The sequence below is a fragment of the Perissodus microlepis genome, chromosome 18, assembly GCF_051167445.1.
Source record: "Perissodus microlepis isolate ML-2025 ecotype Zambia chromosome 18, ASM5116744v1, whole genome shotgun sequence".
Lineage (NCBI taxonomy): Eukaryota > Metazoa > Chordata > Actinopteri > Cichliformes > Cichlidae > Perissodus > Perissodus microlepis.
Window position 1 is genome coordinate 34,351,860 of NC_140478.1, and position 20,492 is coordinate 34,372,351.

The following is a 20,492-nucleotide window of genomic DNA, read 5'->3' on the forward strand; positions in this document are numbered from 1 at the left end:
GAGGTGTGCTATGAATTGTGGGATATGGAGTTTTCCACCAAGCATACACCCTTCGATTACCGCAACTAATTAATGGTTCACGCAATCTTAAAAATTTCAATAGTTCCTGAAAGCAGCGACGCTGTGCGCGCCGTTGATATTGTCGTCATTACGGTAATCCAAACTAGAAAAAGTTGCATTTCCTGCAAAAATGCAGTGTGAATGCCTTGTAGTGGAATCTGCTGAAAACAACTGAAAAAACAGAATTATCTGCTGAAAAGAGGTGTAGAAGCAGAAGTGCTTGCTCAAGACGGCTGTATGTGAAAGGGTACACTGAAGAGTGTCAAGAAACCAGAGTGCGTGCAAGCGGGGAAGATGTGCGCCAACCGTCACAGGTAGGATTCGAACCTTTGCCACCGAGTCTCACGGCAGCTGTTCAACCCTCTGAGCCAAACGAGTTCTGGTCACAAACAAAGATATGATGAGAGGAAAAAATGTGCACTGTGGAGCAGAAGCTGAAATTTGCTGAAAAGAGGTGAAGAAGCAGAACTTTGTGCTGAAAAGGGGTGAAGGAGCTAAAAGTTTTACTGAAAAGAGCTGGAAAACTGAAAATTGTGTTGAAAATGATAATATTCTATGGACTTGCACTTTCTGCAGAAAAGAGTTGAATAAACGTAAATTTGTGCTCGTAACAGGTGGAGAAGCAAAACTTTGTGCTGAAAAGAAGTGAAGACACTTAACCTTCTGGGTCAAATACTAAGACTGAGCAAAAATACAATGACTTAGCAGAAATAATATGCTTTGGCAGAAATACTATGATTTGGTCCAAATGCTGTGATTTTGTTAAAAGATTATGATTTGGCTGAAATACTATCATTTGGTACAAATCTTTTCTGCTATAATTTAGCAGAAAACTAATAATAACTTAAGCAGAAATATTGGAGAAGTAAAATGGCCAGCTGAAAAAAGCTGAACTTTCCTCAAAACTACTTGTTCAACTGTGAAAAATTGGCAGAAACATTAGAAAAGCAAGAAGGCACAGCCAGCAGATACACAAAGCTAAGGCAAAAATGACATGCCTAAGAACATTTGCAAATATGGACAAACACACAGAGAAACGCAGTGACACACAACCCACGTCCAGCAAACAACGTGTCCAGTCAATTAGTCTGTATCTGCTCAGTTTGAATCCAACAATAAGATGCTGCGCCCCAAAAGCTAAAAATAGTCTCTCTCTCTCACTCACTGTCTCTCTCTCTCTCTCTCTCTCACTCACTCACTCACACACACACACACACACACACACACACACACACACACACACACACACACACACACACAGTGTCATAGTCTATTAATTGGTAGCTTAAACAAGAAGCTGAGGTCCATATTAGAAAAGCTGCTAAAATCATAAAACTTTACAGAATTGTAATAAATTAGCAATATAAATTGCTGGTCTGTGATAGTGTATTAATTCGTAATGGAAAACAATAAGTTGAACCAGGTGGAATCGAACCCACGATGTTTGGTCTGCAGACCCGTGTCATTACCAATTGCGCCACTGACAAGAGCGAGGGGTGCCTGGAAACCAGAGTGATGAGCAGTCAGAATTAGATCGCGCTGAGAGGCGAAAAACACCGTTTTTTGGTGTTACAAAACGTCGTGTAACTCAAAAAGTAGGTGGGATAGAAGAATAATTCTTGTACTGGGTCTTGGCATAGGCACACTTATGCACACTAACCCTAACCCTAATAAGAATAATAAATCTGACGAATAGTAATAAGTGTGCCTCTTGGCATAGGCACACTTAATAATGAAATTATCAATGTACTAAACATGGTGCATTCAGACTCAATGTCCCCAGCCACCCTTAGAATGCTGTCCAAGCTCTGCAACAGGTGGGAGTTGAAGCTCTGACGTACCAGGGCGTCTCCCACTGCTACTGCACCATCACTGAATGTTTAGGTGAACCCGGTCTGTCCAGCGTACTCCCCCACCACCTGATCCAACTCGCCACCAGGTGGTGATCCGCTCCTCTCTTCACCCGAGTTCCCAGAACATATGGCTGCATAGCTGATGATATGATTACAAAATTGATCATCGAACTGTGACCTAGGGTGTCCTAGTGCCACCTGCACTTACGGGCATCCTTATGTTCAAATGTGGTGTTCACTTTGGACAAACTGTAGTTTGCACAGAAGTCCAGTGTGGGCAGTTGCAAATTCAGTTGAGTTTAAAGGTGTTGATTATGGAGCAGGGGCTTCTTTCTTGGATGGCACCCTCTTAGTTCCTGAGATGTTTCCAGTTCATGGCAAGCTTGAGCCTTGGTGGTTCCTGGGTATTCTTGAACCAACCAATTTCCTCTGAACCTGAGGGGGACAGTTTGGGTCTTCCAGACCTAACAAAGTGTTGACTGATCCAAATAACTTCTACTTAGTAATGTAAAGTTAAAATACCTTACCTTTTAATGTTAAAAGACATTCAGCACCACTTATTAAAAATGTAAGCGGGTGTATGTATACTTTTATCCTATGTGGATTGTAGTTAATAAAATTCCTGGTTCTTTTTTTTTTTTTTTAGGTTACATCCTGGAAAAATAACAGTTCAGAGAAATGATGAATAGCACAAAATTACCCTGACATTCATGGCCATGATTAGTGGATGAAAACTTCTGACTGCAGCTGTTGTCGTGTTCAAATTTTTCAGAAGGGATTCAGGAGAAATTTCTGTCGTTTAAAAAGATTTAATTTGCTTCAGCAGTTGAAATTACAAGTTGACGCGCTGAACCTCTGTGTGAACCACTGGTCTGCTTCTCAGAAAGGATGACTGTCACAAATCACTGAGGACTCACACGCAGGATGCTCCAACTTGAGAAGGACACAGTGGAATTTTTTACACGTTCCACCAAGTGTATGTACAGACAGCGTAGGGAATAGTGCCATATACAAAGGTGACAGGGGTGTGGGCTCCAGGGATTCCAAGGTGGGGAGGATGGGGGGAAAACACTCGCTCTTCTTCGATCACTCACTGCTCGCCACCGGCCACTCTCCAATCACTCACTACAAGGAATCCTCTCAGGGAACACAGGGACGGGTCCGGGAATTTATATACAGAACATACACGTTAGCACAAAGGCACAGAAGTAACAAAGGCTTTATACTTTGAGAGCCCGGCTACACTGACGCGAGTCACACAATGATCCAGCGATGAATAGCCGCCATCCCTCGGCTTAAATGCTAACAGCGCAAGGGTTCAGCTGTTTCCTCTTCACGGGTGCGTAGCCGAGGGCATGAACCCACATTGAGTTCCACCCCGGCGAGAGAGAGACAACAATGCTACTGATCAGCTACCTGCTGATCCACCGGGCCCTGACAATAACGGTGAAACGGGCTGTCCAGCTTATATACTGTGACAATAACAAAAGATTATTATGGCCATCTTCTCCCAACACAAAGGCGGCAGTGTGCTCCTCCCATCCATTCACTTCCGACCTCCCGTCTGCTCTGATTCCTGGAAGACACAGACACATAAATACACCCTGCGTATCCTTGGCTATCTGCTCTTATTGTTCTGCTGATTTCAGTTCAGGACATCTTTTTCGGACTTCCTGACCCAGAGACTATTCTAACCATTATCATGTATGTAAGCATGCTGCAAAAACCCTCTGCACTCTACGTGTGCCTGCAAATTTTCAAATCCAGACAACAGCGCTGAATGAAGCTCTCAACCCTCAAACACGCGCCAACACACTTATGAGCACATTTGCATTGTTTATATATTAACATAATAAAATGGCTTCATTTAATTATTTTATAAACAATTTAACAAATTTTCAACACTAAGTTTGAATGTGAGTGTGACAGAAGTCTTTGCTTAGTTTCTGTCCTGTACATCAGTGATTCAGGACCTCTACGACTCGCGAGAACCCCATCACCACCAGAAGACGAGAGTCCACCTGATAGTCCAGATCTCAGCACCAATCATATGCTCCGTCCCATCTCACCTGGACCGCCTCGACCCAAATCTCCAACGCAGGTAAGTGTCAGTTCCCATGTAGATGTTAGTCACTGGATCTAGTTGTGTATCTGGACAAAATAATAATTTTCATTGTTTGTAAAAATGTAAATGTAGTAATTAGTTTTGCACTTGAATATTTGACTGAAGTTAATTTCATAGGTGCAGGTGTCAAACTCCAGTCCTCGAGGGCTGTGGTCCTAAACTTTTCCATGTGTCCCTGCTGCAGCACACCTGAATGACATTAGCAAGACTTTATAGGACTTGACTGCAAGCTGAGGAGGCAGTTCAGCCCTTTGATTCGTGTAACAGCAGCTCATGAGTGAATGAACATGGTGCAATAAAAGTACTTTTAGAAGTACATTTTTCAAAACCCTTTACTTCACTCTAAGTTACTTGAGTAGGGTTAGGGGTTGCAGTCAAGCTTTATAGAGTCTTGCTAATTAGCCACTAACGTTATTCAGGTGTGTTGCACCATGGACAAGCTTCAGGACAGCGGCCCTCAGGGACTGGAGTTTGACAGCCCTGGATTTGGATTGTGTTTTTAAAAACATGAACATTTTAATAATTTTAAACACCCGACCTCACTCACAGCAGTGATCGATCACATGGCCTCATTACCAAAGCATTCAGGTGTTTCCTTTAAAAACAGAACTCTGTGGCAGTGCTGCTAACCAACTTTTGTCCTCCGCTGTTGACGGCGGAAATCTCTTTGCTGTTCCAACCTCAAAGGCTGCGAATGGGAATTTCTGTCAGTGATCAATAATGTCAAAGTCACAGCTCACCATTGTCTTTAACTGCAAAACTCGACCTGATCAGACTGAACAATAATAACAAGCGATCGATGGGTATGCATGACTGATAGTGGTGTGTGTTTGTTTGAACTTCACGGTAACTTTCTGGGACTGTTTTTTCTTTGCTGCACACTTTTGTCTGTTGATTTGGTGAGTGAACAAGAGCTGTCTGTCCTGTGTCTGTGCCTCTGTCTGTAGATCACTACAGCAGTGTTATATACAGTCTGCAGATCATATATAACACAGTAGAGCCCGAGAGTAGAACATCACCTAGTTTCTACTGATGTTCATGAGATCTGACCTTTCCTAACATTTAACGTTCTGTACATGTCAGTGTATGTTGGTGTGTCTGTAATGTCATGGCAAGTTTCTACAACACTGGTTGAGTTTGCTAAGGTGCAGTGCAAGAGCTGATATCTTAACCAGGAAATAGTGTAAAAACACCAAAACACGGAGGATCTCAATTGTCAACCAGCCCATATGAGCTGCTGCTGATACTGAAATGTCATCAGACACCTGAAGACAAAATACAGGATCTGAGCATTGGTTCATTGACTCAAATAAAGACGCTGGCTGTGTAATGTGCAGATTCTTATGTATGATGTACAATAATAATTAAGTTTGTTGGTGTACAAATGATCAAAAACATTTTTACAAAAACGAAATACAACCAAAATTAAAGAAAGGAGATTTATCATTTCTAAAAAACATTTGTTGACTAATTTTAAAATAGAGCCACGGCAGACTGGAGCACACTCTGACCGTACTAACGAATGAAAACAAGTCATCACATCTCAGTGATGACTGAAAGAAAAGGAGCACTCTGCTGTTTTTTCTTACTTACAGAACTTTGAAGGAGGAGGGTTAAGATCCACACATGAGTCAGGGTCGGGTCTGATTCCTCCTTGTCAGTCTGACATGGTGGGGGTTCACATTGTAATCATGTCATAGAGATGGTAAATGGACTGTTTCTTATATACAACCATTCAGTAAAGCACTGTTTTTTGTTTTAAGTGCGTTCTGACATTCACAGTGTTCAGAGAACAACATGGGGTGGTATCTTGCCCAAAGATTTGGTATGCAGACTGGGATCAAACCACCAACCTTCCGGTAAGTAGGTGACCTGCCCTACCACTCACCCTGTGGGTGGGTGCAGAACTAACTGAAAATACCAAACAGTTAAATCTAAACAGGCTGAAAGGTGAAACTAAAAAAACTAACACAAAAATGCTAGCACATAATCAGCAACATTCATTGTACACTAACCATTAACTAAGGTACCCAGCACACACACTTAAAAGTTAAGAACAAGTGTCCCATCTGCTCCTACTGAACACAAAACCCGTCCAATCCCCCACATAGTTTCAAAGGAGTCCAGACTATTAGTCAGAGAGTAAAAAGCATGCTCTACTCTCAGACGGGATGCCAACAGGCCCTTCAGACTTTGCACAACATCAGTCCAACCCTGACCTAGCATCTGGTTCTTCCTAGTTTTCCATATTGCCAGCTTAGCTGTGCCAAACAAAAAATTAATCAGAACCAAGGTCTGTCTCTTCTGCACTGAATACTTAGGGCCAAAGACAAACAAAGGTACAGAGAAAGTCTCCCCTAAAGATTCCACCCACTCCTGCAACAAAGAAAATAAACCCACTAGCCGCGGACAACAGTCCACTAAGTGCTCCAGCGTCTCCCTTTCTGTACAAAAAGGACAACCCTCCCCAGTGCTTGGGTCCAGGTGGGCTCTGTGTCTGTTCGTGGCTATTGCTCCATGTATAATCCTCCACTGGAGGTCAGACATCCGTTTTTCAACAGGAGGCTTATACAGGACCCTCCGCCTGCCTTTAGGAGTAGAATCCGAAGCAAAAAACTCAGTCCATTTTGACTCCCTGATTCCAACCAGAGAGCGGAAATTCAGCACCTTAACACAGCATAAATAAAGCTGCTTCTTGCCACAAGAGCTGAAACTATCCAGCACTGGTGTCCCCAGGGAGAGCAGCATGCCACTCCCCTCAGGCTGCTCCTCAAAGGCAGGACTGACCATCAATGAAGGGAAAACATATTCGCTGATCTCCAGCCCATTGATCAGCCAGGACACGATCTCCAGCAAAGTCTCTCAGTGATGGCGACAGAGATTGCCAAACGTCCTCCATAATTCTCTCCAGCACTCTGTAGGACTTAATGCCTGTGACACCACCAAGTGCACCCATGGACATCCTTGTAAGATGACCCAGTTTGACAATGCCAGCCTCCACAAACTTGGTCCTTATTGTAGCAGAAGAAAACACAGTGCTGGGAAAAAAGTCATTAAAAAACAGTGGCTCCTCGAAAAGCCACATCCCAGGTCTGGGGTCAGGAGTACGTGCAACCTTCAGTGTCCGCCAGGCGTTAACCACCGAGCTGTAAAATGGCACAAGTCCAGACAGATCCACTTGATCCAACTTCAGAAGAAAGAGGTGTTTATCCAATCCAAGCCAGCCCGCTCTCCTAAGCAGCAACTGAGCAGAAGCCAGCCAGCTGTGACCACAGCCATACAGCAGCCTCTGTGCTGTCTGCAGTCTAAAGGTTGCTGTTCTGGACAAAACATCTATCAGGCCTTGTCCCCCCTCCGCCACAGGAAGATACAGGCCCGCCGCACGAAGCCAATGCTGTCCCGACCAGACAAACTTCACCAGAAGCCGCTGCACCTCTTCCAGAAGACCAGGTGGTGGCACTAAAACAAGCAACCTGTGCCATAAAGATGAGGCAACTAGATTGTTAGCTACCAGAACTCTACCCCTGTAGGACAGGTAGGGGAGCAACCTGTTCCATTTAGACAGCTTAGCCTCCACCTGTTCCCGCACTCCCTCCCAGTTCTGCTTCACAAAGTCATCACTCCCCAAGTAAACCCCAAGAGTTTTAATGCCCCTTCGACCCCAGCGAAGGTTCCCAGGAAGCTTGGGACTACGCGCCAAGTGCCACTGCCCCACCAAGCAGGCCTCACTCTTATCCCAATTAACCCTAGCTGAGGAAGCGTTTCCATACAAAACCAGACATTCCTGCACATCCTTCTGATCCGTAATAAAAACATTAACATCATCAGCATATGCTGACACAATGACAGGAGGGCTCTGAACCATAACTGGCAAAGAGAAACCCTTCAACTTGCTTCTCAGTCAACAGAGAAAAGGCTCAAAAGCAATGCTATAAAGCTGTCCAGAGATAGGGCAACCTTGTCTAATCCCTCTTCGAACCGGCACAGGACAACTCAACCCTCCTCCCACCTTCACAACACAGCAAGCATCGCTATACAACAGCGTCACCCAAGTCAGAAACCCTCGCCCAACACCAAAGGTCTTCAAGGTGGAAAAAAGAAAATCATGGTCCACACGGTCAAAAGCCTTCTCCTGATAAATAGAAACGATGCCAACTTTAGCATTGTACACTTTACAAATATCAAACACATCTCTCATTAAAAATAAGTTATCAATCACAGACCTATCCGGAATACAGTAAGATTGATCCACACCAATCAGCAGTTCAATGACCATTTTCAGTCTGTTCGATAAAACCTTGGAAAGAATCTTATAGTCTGCACATAAAAGGGCCACTGGTCTCCAGTTTTTAAGAAGAGTTAAATCTCCCTTCTTTGGTATGAGAGAGATAACTGGAAGCTGGAAGTATCCCTTCTATAAAACATTCCTTAAACACGTCCAGCAGGTCCCGACCCAGAAGACTCCAGAAGTGCTTAAAAATGTCTGATGGTAGACCATCTATTCCTGGAGCTTTGCCTGAAGCCATCTGAGACACAGCCGCAGACAGCTCATCCAAGGTTATATCCCTGTTCAAAACGTCCCGATCCCCTGGGCTCAGCTGAGGAAGCCCCTGCAGAAGGTCCGAAGCAGAGTCCACATCACAGCTATCCGCACTAAACAAGTCTGTGTAAAAGGCCACTGCATGCCTTCTCATCTCAGCCGGATCCGTGGTCACTTTTCCATCCGAAAGCTGAAGACACACAGACTTCCCCAAATTAAAGAAAAATGTGGTTGGAGCGTCCATGTCCTGGAGCCTGGTGAAACGTGCTCGAACCAAAGCTCCTTTAGCTCTCTCATGTAAAAAATGGTTAAGCTCTTGCCTTTTAGAATGTAGACAGTCATTATCCTGCTGACCTAACTGTGAACCAGAGACAGTCTCCACATGTGTTATCTCTTTTTCAAGTTCCTGCACAGTTCTCATGATATTGGCTGTTAAAAAGAAAACTAGATTGCTGACAAAATACATGAATTTGGGCCTTTTCTACCTCCCACCATTGAGTAAGGGAATCAAAATCACCCTTCCTTGATCTCCAGTAATCCCAAAAAAACCTAAAATTGTCACAGAATATCTGATCATGCAATAATTTTATATTAAACCGCCAAAAAGATTTAGATTTGCTGGTGGGAGATAGAAACAGCTCCAGTAAAACTAAGTGATGATCTGTAAGAACAACAGGAAAACACTGACAGTTAAAAATTCGAGCAGTAAATGAAACAGACCCAACACAATACAGTCCCCTTGAGCAGCACCACTTAATTTTTCTTCCAATGTTTTAAACAAAATCCCACGCTCCGCCCCTGAGGTTGGTGCATAGACATTAACAAAAGTAAAAATAAAACCTTCAATTTCAGCCTTCACCAAAAGGACTCTGCCCGCTACCATCTCTATGCTGAAAATAATATTTGCATTTAGAGAAGGAGAAAATAAAACAGCAACTCCTGCGCTAAAATTTGTCCCATGGCTAAGAAACTTCTGCCCTCCCCACCACAGATCCCAGTCTATTTCATTTAAACTTTCAGTATGCGTTTCTTGGAGAAAGACTATATCTAATCTCTTCTGTTTGATCACCTCAGCTAATAAGGCTCTTTTATTTGCATCCCTGCACCCATTCACATTCAAGGAGGCCACCCTCAACCCCTGCACATAAGAGGAAGCCATCAAGAAAGCAAACAGAAAAACCCAGCAGAGATGAAACACCCAGTGTTGTATGATCATAATGTTTTATCGTAAAAACTTCAATGTCTCTATCAATTCAGACGCTTCAACTGTTTCCTCAGACCAGTAACATGTTTCTTTAGGCGATGTTTCTTTTTACCATCCAGTAAGTCCAATCCCACAACTTTCTGAAGAGTCATAGCAGACCGAACAAATTTCTCAACATCAGGGAAATATTCCCTAACATTCACCTTTCTACCAAAGGAGTCATCCAGAAAAGCAACGATTTCCTCCAAAGAATACAAATCCGCTTTTTGAGAGACACTGTCTGCCACAGAAACATTATCAGAGTCAGAATCACACTCCATGTCATTTGTGTCGTAACCATAACAACCAGCAGGCGTCCTGCGCTGCTGCTCCTCCACCTCTCCTTCCCCCGAGGCAACAACACACTCTACACCCAACTCAGAGCTCCCCATTTCATCCATTTCTGTGACGTACTGACCGCAGGTCCAGCCTCCACCCTCTCTTTCGACTTGGTTGTAGTCATGCAATCACTCACCTCACTCCACACCAAAGCCGTATCATCCACATGAGAAACGCGACCTCACCTTGCACCGAAGGCATAGCGTCCTCTCTAGATAGGGCAGTTTCACCACACGCTGGAGGCACAGCCTCAGCCGGGTCAACAGCGGCTTCGCCCCGCACTATAGACACAGCCTCAGCCAGGACAAGAGCAGCTTCGTCCTGCACTAGAGGCACAGCCTCAGCCAGGACAAGAGCAGCTTCGTACCGCACTAGGGGCACAGCCTCAGTCGGGGCAACAGCGGTCTCACCCCACGCCGAAGGCGCAGCCACGTTCAGCGCCTGCTACCCGCTCACCCCCTCCCCACTATCATCCACAGCAGGTCCCGCTGCAAGCTGCCTATGAGGACCCATTATTTTCTTATGACCCACATCTCCACACTCAAAACATTTCATCTTCCCAGAACTAGCATACACCGTGTAGAACCCTTCTTCATGTTTGACACGGAAGGAGACATCCAGTGTCTGTGTGGGGGGAGTCTAAAAACATGAACACTTGCCTCCGAAGGGACTGAACATGCTTTAACTTGGTGTCCTTACAGCCCAGACTCACTGTCCGGAAGCCACTTGCAAATCTCCCAAAGCGCTTCAGCTCTTGCTCCAAAGCCGCATTGGGAATAAATGGAGGCACCCCCGACACAGTGATGCGAGTGGAGGGCACAAACCCCTGCTCTTTCAAGAATATGACAACCGCTTTATTCATACGTGAAGCATACGAAATGTTTCCATGTCCCACCTTCTCACCTACAGCCAACAACACCTGCTCGACAGTGGTGCTTGGCTGCGGCACCACCCTGACTCCATGCTTCAAAGACAGGGATGGCATATGGAGAGAGAGAGAGAGTGAGTGAGAGAGATATGGAGAGAGAGAGTGATATATATAATATATCTTAATCCAGATTTATGAGTTTGACTACATGAGCACATTGAGTTTCAGCTTCAGCACAGTTCAGTTTGGATTTGTTAACATGACCATGAATTAAGCTGACTTCAGCCACAGAAATCCTGAATAAAGGAGTCCCAATGGAGCATCTCTGCAGCAGGAGGAGAACATGATGTGGAAAACATTTAGGACCTGCATGAAACATCACACTAAGAACTGAGTGAAGTATGTGAGTTAATCTAAAGGATGATGTTGTTTCTCCATAGCAGAGCCACATCAGCAACGTCTGCCACCAAATGTTTAATCAGTGATGCACCAGTCAAACTTTCTAAACACCAGACCGAGCCCTTCTCAGGTCTCTTTCACTTCACCTCATCGTGCTTTCCATCAGGGCCGAGGCAAATGGTAGAGTGCGTCTCCAATTCCTGAAAAGCACAACAGTTCTGAAGATGTCACAGGAACCAGTGTTGTAGAATCTGCCGTCTGCCATCAGAACAGTTGAAGGTTTTCTTCAGACTGGTTTATTTTGTACTTGTGTGATAAAGGTCTCAGATCTCAGACATAAACTCTGTGTGATCTGTACGCACGTAGCAGCTATCACTGTCTAATCTAAGAACAAATTCAAAAACGGTATCAAAATTAAAATAAGTGTTAATCATCTGTTGAAGTAAATTTGGCTTCATACTTTTACAATTTAGCTGAAAAGTAAACATGTTATGGTGGAGGAAAGTGGGAGCGCCTCCTATGGCCTGTTAGTCCTTTTAAATAAGGGGGGGTTACTCCAGGCCCCGAGGGCCTCTGTCCTGCAGGTTTTAGATGTGTCAGCTGTTTTCCATGACATCTTCAACATGTCTTGAAGTTCTCCAGAAGCCTGGTAATGAACTAATTGTTCGATTCAGGTGTGTTGACTCGGGGTGGGATCTAAAACCTGCAGGGCACTGGCCCTCGAGTCCTGGAGTTCCCCAGCCCTGTTTTAAAGGTTGGTTTAGTGCTTCAGCCTCTATCCATTTTCTGTGGGATTCTTGTGTTTTATGTCCAGTGGCAGTGATTAGACACATAATGCTTGTGCAGACATTGAAACAGTTTGTCAGAAGGTGTCTGTCTTTGGCAGCATGTTTTTATTTATTTATTTTTTTCACAATGATCGTTAACAGCTCGCTGTGTTCGTTGTAGCTTAAAAAGGGGCCACCGGTGCCTCCTCCACCAAAGGTCACACCAACCAAGGAGGTGGCAGAGGAACAGATCATCGACCTCTTTGGTGGAGAATTTTTACCTGCTCCTTCGCCATCACAGGTATGAGTCCATGTGAATAACGACGGCAGATGTCGTGTGGGTGACAGACTTGCTTACCTGTTTTTGCACTGTCATCCGCAGCCCAATGAACGGCCCGGCGAATCTCTTCTTGATCTGGACTTTGATGCTTTTCAACCAGATGAAAGCGTTTCACCAGTACCACAGGTTCCCTTTATTACCCGAAAGCATCCACACATACACCTGAAAACCATAGCAGTGCACAGGTCTTATTTCTGACATCTCGGCAGGAGCGATTGAGAGCTGAGTCTTCACTTACTGTAATGATGACAATGAGAAGCAAACTGATAAATAATTCACCTGCTATCAGCTAACAGACTAGAAGACAGGTGGTAGAAGACACACCTGTTAGTAGCTCTTCGGTCCTTAATTCTCAGATTAGATTTTTATATTTCTTCTTGTTGTAGTAAAAATTACTTCTGAAGATAAGCGGTTTTATATGGATTTTCTTAAACTGTAATATCTTTGACAAATCAAACAGTCCAAACATTGTTCCTTTCTTCCTGCCAGTACCTCACAAACTGTGTTAGTTATTCAGTATTTTTGCTCCTTTCAGACTGCTGTACCATGGGACATGTGGTCGGTGAGTAACTAACCCTAACCCAACTACTTCTTATTCTACAGCTTGATTTAATGAGAAAACGATCAAGTAAATCCATAAATCCAGATTGCAGTGGTAAATTCAGTTTTATCCCCTTTTTAAGGCGAATACTCAAGCTGCTCAGCCTGTAAGTAAACTCACATAGTTCACTCTGTAATACATCATTTATTAATAAAGTTATTCACTCCATCAGATGGTCTTGTTAATCCAGTATAGTCTGCACAAAGTCAACGCTGGTCAACAAATGGATCTTTCTGGGTCAGTTTTTCTTTCTTTGGAAATGTAAATCATTATTTTAGTCAGTCGTGTTATCGCTGAAGAGCTGTTGCCACATATTTACAATTTCCACAGTTTAAAAAAACATTATCAAAAAGAGGAGATGGAGTAGTTAGTTAAATTCAGGAAGCCCCACAAAATTTATTCTGTACATCTGGATGCATCGTTCCAAAATACCGTGTCCAGATGAACAGAATACATTTTCTGGGCTTTCCTGACATAGATGATTGAGCATTTATCAAGACCAAAACTTATGGGAGATTTCCCCAAGGCTGGTTGTCTTACCCCCTGTTTAGTTTAAGACAAAAAATATATTAACCACTTATACACCAAAACACAGCATAGGTTCTCGGAAGCTGTAATCTTATAGTGTTTACATGTGTAGTGGTACTAGTAGTATAACCTTTTTAAAATTAGTTTGGGGGAAAAAAATCATATAACTGGTTTAAATTAAAACCCCATCATCTCATATTTAACTTTCTCTAAAATGGATTCATTCATGTTGTGAATTTTAGGTGTGTGGGTTAAAAAAGAAACAACACAAACAAACACATACCTAGAACCACCGACTAATTCATTTTGACCCCAGAGAAATGAATGCAAAACAGTTGCAGCATGCCTGGTTGCCAAGCAACACTCTTTATTTGCACATGAAGACTGTTTGACATGAAGACTGCTGTATCAGAACAGCTGAGACACGGTGTCTCTTTCAGACCCCAAAATATGCCACTCCAAAAATTGGTCCACCCCAGGGATCGGGTCCCCCGACACAAACAGAGTAACATAGTGTACGCTGTTAAGTACCAGGAGGATTGCCAGGATTTATACATCGGGGAAACCAAACAACCTCTGGCGAAGCAGATGGCACAACACAGAAGAGCCACCTCGTCAGGCCAGGACTCTGCAGTCTATTTACACCTACAGGCCAGTGGACACTCTTTCAATGATGAGGATGTACACATCCTGGACAGGGAGGAACGCTGGCTTGAGGGCGGAGTCAAGGAGGCTATTTACGTGAAAAGGGAAAGACCATCTCTCAATCGAGGAAGTGAATGGTACTCATGGCCATTGACCAAAAGTCATGACAATTTGTATATTGTTAACGCCATAACCACATTAACGTGGCAAATCTCTGTTAGCGAGTTATCGCGGATCAGCTCGTGCATGGGGCTGCACGGCGTCAACGCGTTATTGTGGTTAGATCATTGTGTTGATAGTGACTATACACAGTGCAGGTAGAACACAGTTTCCCCTTCCTGAGTCACCTGACGATTTGCCAGAATCTCTCTGAAAGTCTTTTTCCATGGCCTCTCCAAACGCCTGCTACACAAGTTTTTGCTTTTTCCACTGCCTGAGCTGCATTACGCTTGGCCTGGTACGTATCAGCTGCCACAAAGTTCCACAGGCTAACTGAGCCCAATAGGATTCCTTTTGCAGCCTGGTGGCTCCCTTCATCTCTGGTGTCTACAATTTGGTTCGGGGGTTACCACCATGACAGGCACCAACCACCTTGTGGCCACAGCTCAGTGCAGTGGCTTTGGCAATGGAGGTGCTAAACATGGTCCATTCAGACTCAATGTCCCCAGTCTCCTTCAGAATACTGCCGGAGGTATGTGTCGAAGATCTCACGGGCCGGGGCCTCTGCAAGGCGTTCACTCACTATGTGAGTTTGTCTAGCGTCCTCCCCTGCCGCCTGATTGAACTCACTACCAGGTGGTGATCAGTTGATGGCTCAGCAGCTCTCTTTACCAAAGTGTCCAGAACATATGGCCTTAGGTCTAATAATACGATTACAAAATTGATCATCGACCTGCAGCCAAGAGTGTCCTGGTGCCACGTGCACTTATGGATACCTTCACTTTGTTTGTTATGGACAAGCTGTGATTTGCACAGAAGTTCAACAACAAAAATACCACTCAGGTTCAGATCCAGGAGGCCGTTCCTCCCAATCTAGAGTCATTTCTTTATCCAGAGTTGCACTAACTCAGGCTTCTTTCAAGACAGATATGACATGTCCCAACTGCTAGTCTTGGTAGCCGAGGATTGGTCAGACAGGGCCTCCGCTACTGGCTGCAGCCTGACACCCAGCTCCTACGGCACTTCCTGCAGTTGGTGGGCCTACAAGAGGACGGGCCCATGTCCCTTTTGTCGGGTTGTGCCCCGCCAGGCCCCATGGACTAAGGCCCAGCCACCAGACCCTTGCCCTCAGGCACCATCCCTGGGCCTGGCTTCAGGGTGAGACCCAAGTAACCCTATCCAGGGCAGGGTAAACTGTTCCCTTAATGGTATACTACCATTGGGGCCCTGCAAGGGGACAAAAGCCCACCTGACAAAATAACCCCTAGGATCCCTGGGACACAAACGCTTCCACCATGATAAGGTAGCGATTCATGGAGGGGAAACAAATTAGGCATAATATCAGAAAGTATATTTAAAAAGAAAGCTCTTGAAAGAGCCATGTTGGGTGTTTTGAAGCTTTACCTAATGGCATGTAAATCAATTCCAGGAATCAGATACATTTCTAAAAGGTATATAAAAGGAAAGATGGGAAAAGGGAGGATATTCTAAAGTTAACCAGAAACTTGGGAAAAAATATCAGTCCCAGTAGATAAGTACCTCCTCTTTTTCCTTCAGAGAGTTTGGATGGGAGAACTTGGTAAGATTTTTCAGAGCTTCAGTGCAATGTAGGTTTCTCCACTGGGAACTAACTTGCTGGAGATCCTGAGGTGAAAAGCATAGAAACCACTTCCATATTTTCTGGTCTTGCCCACAAATCAGCACGTACACAAGACATTAGAAAAAAACATTTAAAGTAACAATTCTGTTATCATTTGATACCCTGTACTTAGTTTCCAAATTTCCAACTCTGGAGGGTGATAAGAAGTATTTGTTAGTAGCCGGTAAGAAAGCACTCAAGAGGAAGTAACTAATTAAATCTCCCCTTCAACTGAAGTCTGGGTTGATGTGATTTACAACAGCGGTCCCCAACCCCCGGGCCTCGGATCGGTACTAGGCCGCGAGAGTTGAGGCTCAGGTGTGAAATGTATGGTTTTCAGGGTTTTTATCGGTTTTCAGCGTTATTTTGTTATCGTTTTGATCGTTAACTCGGTTTTCCTGGGTCTTTTCACGTGTGTTATGAATAAATGTTCTTTTTTTCGGTACCGGTACTAGTTTTATTTTGTTGTATTTATCCGCGACACCTTAAAGGCCGGTCCGTGAAAATAATGTCGGGCATTAACCGGTCCGTGGTGCAAAAAAGGTTGGAGACCGCTGATTTACAATATTTATGTGATGTGAGAAGCTGACTCTTATTTTGAGACAGGAGTTGGAAAAAAAATCACACTCATCTGGAAACCCTGAACTCACTACACTAGATCCTCTAAGATTTTAATTTTAATAAATAAATAAATGTATTAAAATGAACAGATAATTATCTCATGAGTAAAATGCTAGTCACTATTCCCCACTGGTTTATTAGTTTTGTTTTCCTCTTTCCTTCTCTGTTTTTTTACGCTAATGATAATTATGGACCAAAAGTGCATTCAACTCAATTGTAATGCTTTTTGAGTTGAATTGAATAACACACATCTATCTATCTATCTCCTAGACTTCAGGAAACACAGCCTGCCTTTCCATATCAATGTCACTGGGGTGAAAAGAGCTTATGGCCACACATTCCTTGACATTCACATGTCATGGACCCCTGAGGTGGATTGTAAATGCCACAGTGACAATGGGGCAAGCAGTGGCTTTATTTCATCAGGGTGTTTAGGAAGGAACCGGCTGCTTCATCACTAAAGCCTACAGAGGACTGGTGGAGAGCGTTGTCACTACTAGCGCCATTGTATGTTATGAAAAACACCACTCAGGCATAGAAGGCTCTCAAGAGAGTCATAAAGGCTACAGAGAGAATTATAAGAGCTAATTCTCCATCAATTGACTCAACATACACACAACACTGCAAGAAAAGAGCCCAAAACATCATCAGAGACAGTTATCATCCAGGTCACACGTCCTCGGACCAAAACAATCATGGATCGCATGCAGCTCGAGATGCAGGAGAGTGGACGTGCTGATCACATGAGACGCTCTCACAACTGCTTCTTTCCTACTACAGTCAGACTGATGGCAAAAACTAAATAAGGACTAACTAAAGCACACACAAAATCTAATTTACTCAGTGTGATATATATTTCAATGTGCAAACCCTGTGAAAATGGTCAGGGACAAGGCACTAGAATAAAAATGCAGCAGCTAATGTCTAATGGGACTATGGGTCAGAGTCCCATTGAAATTAAAGTTATGGCTATATCTGCATTCATTAAAAAAATAATCATCTACTTTACATCTAAGATGACTGCTGAGTTGTACACGTTGCTTCTTCACGGACCTGACCGATTCTATAGACTACAGTCAAATGAAGGCAAAATGCCCCCCAAAAGTCCAACAGTAGACTAGAAGGTTTCTAATCTAGTGGGTTTTTTTCTTTGATTGTTTATTTTAAAACTTCACCTTGAAGTTACATTGAAGAAGTGCAGGTGCTTCAATCAGAAAACTGAAACAGTTTGATCAGCTGTGACTGGTCATCTTTGTGCAGACGACACTGTATTCTCATTTCCTTCCATGAAACCACATGTCTGCCTGATAACATGCTGTGTTGCACAACCTTGTACTGAGGTTAGAGTGGGGAGGGGCAAACTTTAATTCATCATTCGCTACCTGTCCAAGCAGGCTGCAGATACCGGCTTTGTCGCTGACTGGTCTGCTGATTTTGGTTCAGTGTCAGCCAACGGAGAAGATGCTTCAGGAGCTGAGGAACCTGCTATCCCTGGAGGTCCGACTGTGGGGCAGGAAGGGGCACAAGAAGGGGTGCAGGGTGAGACTCGGGGCTGGCCCCAGGGAGAAGGGATTCAGCCAGGTGGAGAATCAACAGCAATCACCCGGGACAGTGAAATCACACCAGCTGAAGATGAGGTTAGCAGCTGGGAATCTCAACCTAACTCCAACCTTCATTCCTCCCTGTGCTGTGGAGAGGATGATAGTACAGGGCAGGCAGATTCAGGGGCAGATGAATTAAGGAAGGAAGATCGCAGAAAGTCTACCCCGGGACTTATATTCACCAATGAGTACGGTGAACAAATTGAGGAAATTGCAGAGGACAGAGGAGACAAATGGTCCAGGTCTCCTGAAGGGTCAGGATCTGAATATGAAACTGCTGAGGAGTGGGGTGATGGTGGTCAGGGAGGAGGCTGGGCAAGTGCTGATGATGAGCTTTCATATGATGATCGAACCCAAGAGAAGAGCCAGAAGGTTCAGGCAGGTGAAGCTGTCCCAGGAGATTGTCCTCAAACAAGAGAAGTTGTTTCCGATTGTTCTAGTATTGCAGCCAAAAGAAACAGAAATAATTCATCCGAAGCAGTGCCAGAGAGACCAGATGTTTATCAAGATCACTGTGAAACTGAAGGAGAAACAGATGAAAGAGTTTATTTCTCTGAAACACAGGGAGGTGCGTTTGATTTTGATCTTATCTCGGAAAAACAGGGAGGAGGTGCGTTTGATTCCGATCTACTTGCAGAAACTCGTGGAGGAGGTGCGTTTGATTCCGATCCTTTTGCAGAAACACAGGGAGGAGGTGCATTTGATTCCGATCCTTTTGCAGAAACACACGGAGGAGGTGTGTTTGATTCAGATCTTATTGCGGAAACAGAGGGAGGAGGTGCGTTTGATTCCAATCCTTTTGCAATAACTCAGGGAGGAGGTGCGTTTGATTCTGATCCTTTTGAAGAAAAACAGGGAGGAGGTGCGTTTGATTCTGATCCTTTTGCAGAAACACAGGGAGGAGTTGCGTTTGATTCCGATCTTATTGCAGAAACACAGGGAGGAGGTGCGTTTGATTCCGATCTTATTGCAGAAACACAGGGAGGAGGTGCGTTTGATTCTGATCCTTTTGAAGAAAAACAGGGAGGAGGTGCGTTTGATTCCGATCCTTTTGCAAAAACACAGGGAGGAGTTGCATTTGATTCCGATCTTATTGCAGAAACACAGGGAGGTGCGTTTGATTTCGATCCTTTTCCAGAAACACAGGGAGGAGGTGCGTTTGATTCTGATCCTTTTGAAGAAAAACAGGGAGGAGGTGCGTTTGATTCCGATCCTTTTGCAAAAACACAGGGAGGAGTTGCGTTTGATTCCGATCTTATTGCAGAAACACAGGGAGGTGCGTTTGATTTCGATCCTTTTCCAGAAACACAGGGAGGAGGTGCGTTTGATTCAGAACTTATTGCAGAAACAAAGGTAAGCGGGGCGTTTGATTCAGATCCTTTTACAGAAACTCAGGGAGTAGGTGCGTTTGATTCAGATCTTATTGCAGAAACACAGGGAGTAGGTGTGTTTGATTCCGATCCTTTTGAAGAAACACAGGGAGGAGGTGCGTTTGATTCTGATCCTTTTGAAGAAAAACAGGGAGGAGGTGCGTTTGATTCAGATCCTTTTGCACAATCACATTGTGGAGACAAAATGGGTGGTTTTGAATTTGATCCATTTGCTGAGACTTCAAAGAAAGCTGAGGCTGTGTTAACTGGGGATAGAAAGAGTGGGTGGGATTTTTCCAACAGTTTCTCAGCCATCTCTTCAGGGACCGGGGCTCCTGCTTCCAGCAATACCTCCTGGCAGGAAGGTAGTGGCAGCAAAAATTCTGCATCCATCTGTGGAACAGCAGCAGCAGGAAATAAAGAAGTAAACAATCCCCGAATTCACAAAGAACCAGAAAATTCAGACATGTCCGAAGATGAGGCGGCAAACCGGAGATTTGGAAAGTTGTACCAAGAGCTAGATACAGAAAAGGAAGAGGTACTTGACTCCCTTCCTTCTGTAGTTGAATGGTAGATTAGAAAAGAATAGAAACAAATTTCAAACAGACCTTTCCTGTCTACCACCCTCCCAGAGACTGAGAAACAGTGAAAGTCCTAAAACCTGGACCTCAGCCTGAGCTCCTCCTGCCTCTCCTTTTGCTTGCCTCCATCTCTTACTATCCTCTGCTTGTTCATTCCATGTTTACACCCATTTCAAATCTAGTCCATCTTGTTATTAGATTGGTCTTACTTGA

The 20,492-nt window shown here is 44.1% G+C and overlaps 1 protein-coding gene across 7 annotated transcripts in view; it reads left to right on the forward strand.

Annotated features, from left to right (window-relative positions):
• amph (amphiphysin) overlaps nucleotides 1–20,492 on the forward strand; it is a 47,661-nt gene that overhangs the window by 18,556 nt on the left and 8,613 nt on the right. For 5 of the 7 annotated variants that reach the window (XM_084913426.1, XM_084913429.1, XM_084913428.1 and 2 more), the window contains exons 10-15: nucleotides 3,876–4,014; nucleotides 12,376–12,495; nucleotides 12,577–12,660; nucleotides 13,070–13,096; nucleotides 13,218–13,241; nucleotides 18,122–18,364. In XM_084913426.1, coding sequence (XP_084769552.1) covers nucleotides 3,876–4,014; nucleotides 12,376–12,495; nucleotides 12,577–12,660; nucleotides 13,070–13,096; nucleotides 13,218–13,241; nucleotides 18,122–18,364 — 637 coding nt within the window. Of the gene's footprint in view, nucleotides 1–3,875; nucleotides 4,015–12,375; nucleotides 12,496–12,576; nucleotides 12,661–13,069; nucleotides 13,097–13,217; nucleotides 13,242–18,121; nucleotides 19,065–19,190; nucleotides 20,237–20,492 lie in introns of all 7 variants that reach the window. The other 2 variants (XM_084913432.1, XM_084913427.1) reach the window with 2 other exon arrangements.